At 38.6% G+C, this 6,000-nt stretch overlaps 1 protein-coding gene across 8 annotated transcripts in view; it reads left to right on the forward strand.

Annotated features, from left to right (window-relative positions):
• Positions 1–5,639, forward strand: part of LOC133406045 (lisH domain-containing protein ARMC9) — a 41,231-nt gene extending 35,592 nt beyond the window's left edge. For 5 of the 8 annotated variants that reach the window (XM_061683265.1, XM_061683270.1, XM_061683266.1 and 2 more), the window contains 3 exons: positions 2,637–2,815; positions 2,902–2,963; positions 4,923–5,639. In XM_061683265.1, coding sequence (XP_061539249.1) covers positions 2,637–2,815; positions 2,902–2,963; positions 4,923–5,285 — 604 coding nt within the window. In that variant the 3' untranslated portion in view covers positions 5,286–5,639. Of the gene's footprint in view, positions 1–2,636; positions 2,816–2,901; positions 2,964–4,922 lie in introns of those variants that run through there. The other 3 variants (XM_061683269.1, XM_061683271.1, XM_061683272.1) reach the window with 3 other exon arrangements.
• The last annotated feature ends 361 nt before the right edge of the window (positions 5,640–6,000 follow it).

Genomic DNA, 6,000 nt, shown 5'->3' on the forward strand with positions numbered 1-6,000 from the left:
GTGTGGTTTTTATGATGTTTTAAGCTATTATATGATACAGACTGTTTTTATAGTATTGTATTTTGAATTGTCTGGTTCATTAAGAGAGCTAAAAATAAGCATTCCCTTCTTGGAGGAAGACTTAGACACACTGCTAACTGCTTACAATTTCACTTGCTGATAGAAATAAGTCAGAGGACAATGAATGGTCTGTTCTTGTTGCATATTTCAATTTGCAGTCTCAGTAGGTATTTTACTCTGGGATTTGGCTTCAGCTTACAATATTATTATCTATTCTGACAGCCATAAAATTTGGACTGTACATTCTTTAGTCCAACCAATGCTCGCTTGCCTAACTTGTTCATCTTTTTATTCTCCACAGTTATCAAAGTGCATGTTGCAGAGATCTGATGGGTTTCTTTTAAAGGGTTCATATTATGGAAAATTTACGTTTAATGTCTGAGTGACTTGTATGCAAATAGTTATCTGAATTGCCTGCCTACCCTTCAAGTTTGAAATGAACCAACCGGTACCGATACGATAGATCATAATATACTGCTGAACAGGTTGGAAATGTGCATAGGGCTAAATGGAACAGTCCTTAAATGGTTCAGGTCCTACCTGGAGGAAAGGAGTGATTTTGTAACCATTGGAAGTGTTCAATCTCATCGAATGGCAATGACCTACGGAGTCCCTCAAGGGTCAGTTCTTGGACCCCTCCTGTTCAGCCTCTATATGCTACCATTGGGTCAAATTCTTCAAAACTTTAATTTTGACTATCATAGCTAAGCAGATGACACACAGTTATATCTAGCAGTGTCTCCAGATGACTCCAGTTCAATTGAGGTGTTGTGTCACTGTCTAAAACAGATAAATATCTGGATGAGCCAAAATTTTCTTCAATGAAACCACAAAAAACTGAGATAATTGTTTTTGGCAATAAATAAAAGGATTGCTGTTGGGAGTCACGCTCTTTAAAAACCAAAGAACAAGTCCAAAACCTTGATGTTCTGATAGATTCCGACCTGACTTTCAACAGTCATATCAAATCAATTACTAAAACTGCCTTCTACCATCTGAAGAACATATCCAGAGTGAAGGCTTACATGTGCCAAGTAGACCAGGAGAAGCTCATCCATGCTTTTATCTCAAGTAGACTTGACTATTGTAATGGTCTTCTGACTGGACACCCCCAAAAGAGCATTAAACAGCTGCAGCTCATTCAGAATGCTGCAGCTCGGGTTCTGACCAGAACAAAGAGGTCAGAGCATATTACTCCAATTCTAAAGTCTTTAAAATCTATTCTAAAGCTGACTGGAAGCCAGTGTAAAGTTCTGCTACTGGTCTATAAATCAGTAAATGGTTTAGGTCCTGAATACATGAAAGAAATGCTAATATAAACCCAGTAGGGCTCTGAGATCGACATAGTGAAGCAGCATTTAGCTATTATGCTGCTCACAAATGAAATAAGTTGCCAACAGAAGTGACGCCAGCCCCAAGTGTGAATGTTTTTGAGTTCATGTAACAAATGATTCTTTCTTCTCATGCTTTTTAGAGCATTTCCACTTTTAAATTATATTTCTCGCACTGTACGCTGTTTTAATTGTACTTTTTTCCCCCTCTTTGTTTTAAATGTTTATAAGCTGTCTTTTTAGTGTTGATGTAGTGGTGCCAAGCCCGCCGAAACAGAGGGATGTAGACGTACAATTGGATCATCAATTGTAGATATTATCAGAGATGCTGGAGCCAGTCAGATGACTCAGCGTAGAGAAAGACAGGACATTATTAGGATATTAACTTGGTCTACCAGGTTATTTTCCAATGAGGACAATTTGGACCATCACTAAATGTTTCTGTGTGTATCTTAAGCAATTAAAAAAAATAATTATCCATCCATTTTATGTACCGCTTGTCCACATCAAGGTTGCGGGCAACTGGAGCCAAATCCGTTAATTTTAGACGAGAGATGGGGTACGCACTTAACTGGTTGCCACACAGTTGTGAGGCACTTTCGCAACTTTGGGCAGTGAGAGTCTTTGATTAAAGTATAAGCATGTTTTTGGAATGCGGGAGGAAACCAGACGACCCGGAGAAAACTTTGGCAAGCATTCTAACCCAGGACCTCTCGACCGTGAGGCAAATGGGCTAACTGCTTTCTCACCATGCTTCCCTGCTTTTGCATGTGTGGAAATAAAATCTGTATTAAAGATTTGTTGCTTCTTTAAACTGCTATTATCACAAAACCAAGTGTACTACACCTTTCTAAACTTGTACAATTGCTGAGAACAATATTATAGTAGCAATAGTTTGTGGTATGGTAAACAGTAATTTAAGTCTGGTATGAAGAAGCAGAGGTTTTAAGATGAAGGAGTGCTATCATATGTCAACGTCAAGATGAACGTTGTGCCACCTGAGCAGCTCGTCAAATAAGAGAAGAATAAATGATCGCACCAGCCCAGTGAGAGTGGCTTCAATTAAAACTGATGTTGTACAAAATGACTCGATAACATTACATTAATTGGATGACTAAGCAATTGTAGCGCTAACACAGTTGTCATTGCTCATTGTGTGTACCAAGTCTGTATTCAGTAGTGGACAAACTAACTAACTAGCAAAGGCTGTACTTATTTCTTTTCTCGTCACTTTCTTGCCTTCAGCATAGATTCAGTCTCCGCATTTGCAAGCATGCCGAGACTCGAACGGACTCCTGAGCCAGGAGCCATCCAGAGAAATGCCACGTGGAGTCTGGCGCCCACATTTTCCCAGGCTGAACCCCAGCAGTGCAGCCGGCCATGCTCTGCAGGGTCCCCGGGTGGACTGGGACGACAGACTGGAGGTAGGGCTAATATAGGTAGTGAAAATGGTCAGAAATCAACACCACACTTAACCACTGCCTCATTATTCCCATTCGTGTTCTACCAGGAAACAACAGTTTTATCGTCACTCGTCCTCCACAACTACTGCTACAAAAAGTTGATGATGAGGTGAAACTATATGTGTGTGTATATATATATATATATATATATATATATATATGCTATAGAGAGACCATATAAAAAACATTTAAACGCTTTAAACATACAGTGGTGCTGTGAGAAACCAGTTTAATTTTTTCTGTGACCACGCTCGTATCCCAAAACATTCAAAAGTATATTTCCACATTGAAACGAACATAAATGCAATTAATCCATTCAACGCCCCAAAAAAACCATGCATTTGTTTTTATACAATAAAATAAGTCATTTTATAATCAATCTTCTTAAAATGACCAAGTATTCCTGTTGTCACTCAATGTACAAAAATGAAGGACTTCCCTATACTGTAACATTACTTTAGGAAACAAAAAGAAGCATCTTGAGTTGGAAAATTCATGTTTCATATGTATTTTGATATATTTATTTAATAAATGTATCTATAACTGAAGCAATGCTTATATCTGTAGTTGTAGTAGTATTTATCCCATATCTAAATAAAGAAAATGTTATGGCTAATGAATGAACATGTAAACTCACTGGATAATGAACAACCTCTGTGCACACACAGTTTTACAGTGTGGGACCACGAACTATAATAACGAAACAGTACCATTGAACCACATTATAGTACTGTACTTTTTTTTTTTTTTAACTGTATTAGAATGACAAAGCATTTGGATAGGCCTAGACTTTGCTCCCTGGTGTGATTGGGGAGCCTAATAGTATTTTTGTTGGATTTATATGTGACGTCAGCCCCAAGTATGAATGTTTTTAAGTCCAGGTTAAAAACAACTTTTGCAGCTTTAAATTATATTTCTTGCACTGTACCCTGTTTTAATTGTACTTTTATTTTTTCTTATCGTTTTAAATGTTTATAAGATGGGGTTTTAAATGCTTTTAATAATATAAAGCACGTTGAGTTACCTTGTGTATGAAATCCGCTATATAAATTTGCTTTGCTTCACTTACAGATTAAATCTTGTGATATATTTACATCTGATAGATAGAGCTACATTTTTAACATTATATAAAAAGTTCAAACAAGTAGTTTTATTTAATATCTAAAATATGAATCTTAATGACAGGGCCTGTAACTCTGGTGCACTTAACTGCATGACCACATCAATTCCGTACCTCATGCATCTTTATTGCATTTGATGTACCATTGCCTATGGCCCTAAATCCCTGTAATCGAGCCTAATGCTAAGTGTGTTTTTAAGGTCTGGCATTTGTCATACATCATTGAAGTCATACGCAAGTCACTTAATCAAAACTTTGGCAAAAAAGGGAACGCACATGGCACAGCAAACAGAATAAGTGAACATTTATTGTGAGCTTCCATTGCTTTTATCTGCAATTTTCTTGCTATCAGTCCTATTAGTTTACACTTAAGTGCAGTTTCTGCTGCCCGTCAGGTGTTATTAGCCCTAATGTTTGCTGTTTGCTAGTTTCCTGATGCTAACGGAGATGGAACAGCACACTGAGGCACATCCCTCTTCAGGCCCATATTTGCTACACAATAGACATGTGCCAGGCCCAGGCCACCCACTCTCCAAGTAAATAGGGAATGATGATGAGAGCATGGCAAGACCATGACATTATGCCCACAAGGTGATGATAATACACTTTGACCAGAGTGGCAAATTCCTGTAATATTGACTAATTGATGATGATTGATGTGTAAAACTGAGTTTGGAACATGTTACCATACAGTTGGACATTAAATGGCTGTGAAATTGTACAGTTCAGAAGCAGTCTGTTATTTGGAGGGGAGTTTTTACCTCGAACGTTGCCCAGTTTCCACCTTTTAATTGTAAAATGTCGCGAAGTGTTAAGATGGGGCACCTTTCTGACCCAATCAAACCACTTTTAGGAGAAAAGGTCACATTCGTTGTTTCACTTCATAAATGACTTCAGTCCATTTACCCTCTCCCAAACTTTCATCCTCCACCTCGTGTCCTCCTTCAGGCAGCCAGTCAACACAGAGGTGAAGAGGGAGCTGTCACCACGGCGTTGATCTATCTCCCCCGGCACATCAAGTTTCCTGTAACACCATCCTTCCAGTTTTTGATCAGGGTCAGCGTCACAGAGAGAGGGTCGAGAATCAGCAACGAGAGGCGGAGGGGCTTGAACAATGCAAAGGATTGTGATCCTGCATTTTTTCCCGGCTTCAGGGCAGACTTTTGCAACCCAATACGAGGTCAGACAATAATCGTATCCCCCAGCTGGCCAACTCGGTGCTCTTTGCAGCCTCGTTTGGCCCTCAATTCTACGCTCTCTGTCGCTTTTTCTCTCTCAACAAGGTCACTTGGCACACCTGCATATGCGTAACATCCTGCCACCATGACAGAATTTTGGTTTTAAAACTGAAGATTAGCATGATGTTTACTGGTAATGGGTTTAAGGGGCCATAACAAAACAAAGAGATATGACATTAATAATAGATTTTTTTTGTATCATTTAACCTATCTTGTGAATCGTCAAGGAATGACATGATCTTAGCAGGCTTACGGTCATAGATCATAATGCTGAATGTCTATTGTCAGTGCTTGAATTCAAACTTGTAACGTGTATCGCTTCGGGGACAACACAATGCTATTTTCTCGTTATACAATCTTTTTAGACCAATATCTATTGCAATGTTTACACAGAATCTGCAAAAAAAAATTGGAAATTGTGTCAATATTTTAGCTGTCATTCTTTGCATTGTACATTTGCACTGTCCAAACTCCAATCATGTATACTTATGTGGAGCGCAATGTTTTTTTATTGTCTTGGAGACAATTTTATTTCACACAAAATTAATGACTTGAAATCCAACTTGTATCTATCTAGTTATCTATGAATTCATCCATCCATCCATTTATTTTCTAATATCCCAGTTCACTTTTGGCAAGAGGCGTGGTACACCTTGGATGCCAGTCAATGGCAAGCACATAACAGTATACAGTAGACACCATTCACACGCAAATTCACACCCATGAGGAATTAACCAGCCATGCATGTTTTTGGAGTGTGGGGGGGAAGTTGGGCTACCCTGAGAGAA

This window comes from Phycodurus eques, chromosome 8 (assembly GCF_024500275.1).
Source record: "Phycodurus eques isolate BA_2022a chromosome 8, UOR_Pequ_1.1, whole genome shotgun sequence".
Taxonomy (NCBI): domain Eukaryota; kingdom Metazoa; phylum Chordata; class Actinopteri; order Syngnathiformes; family Syngnathidae; genus Phycodurus; species Phycodurus eques.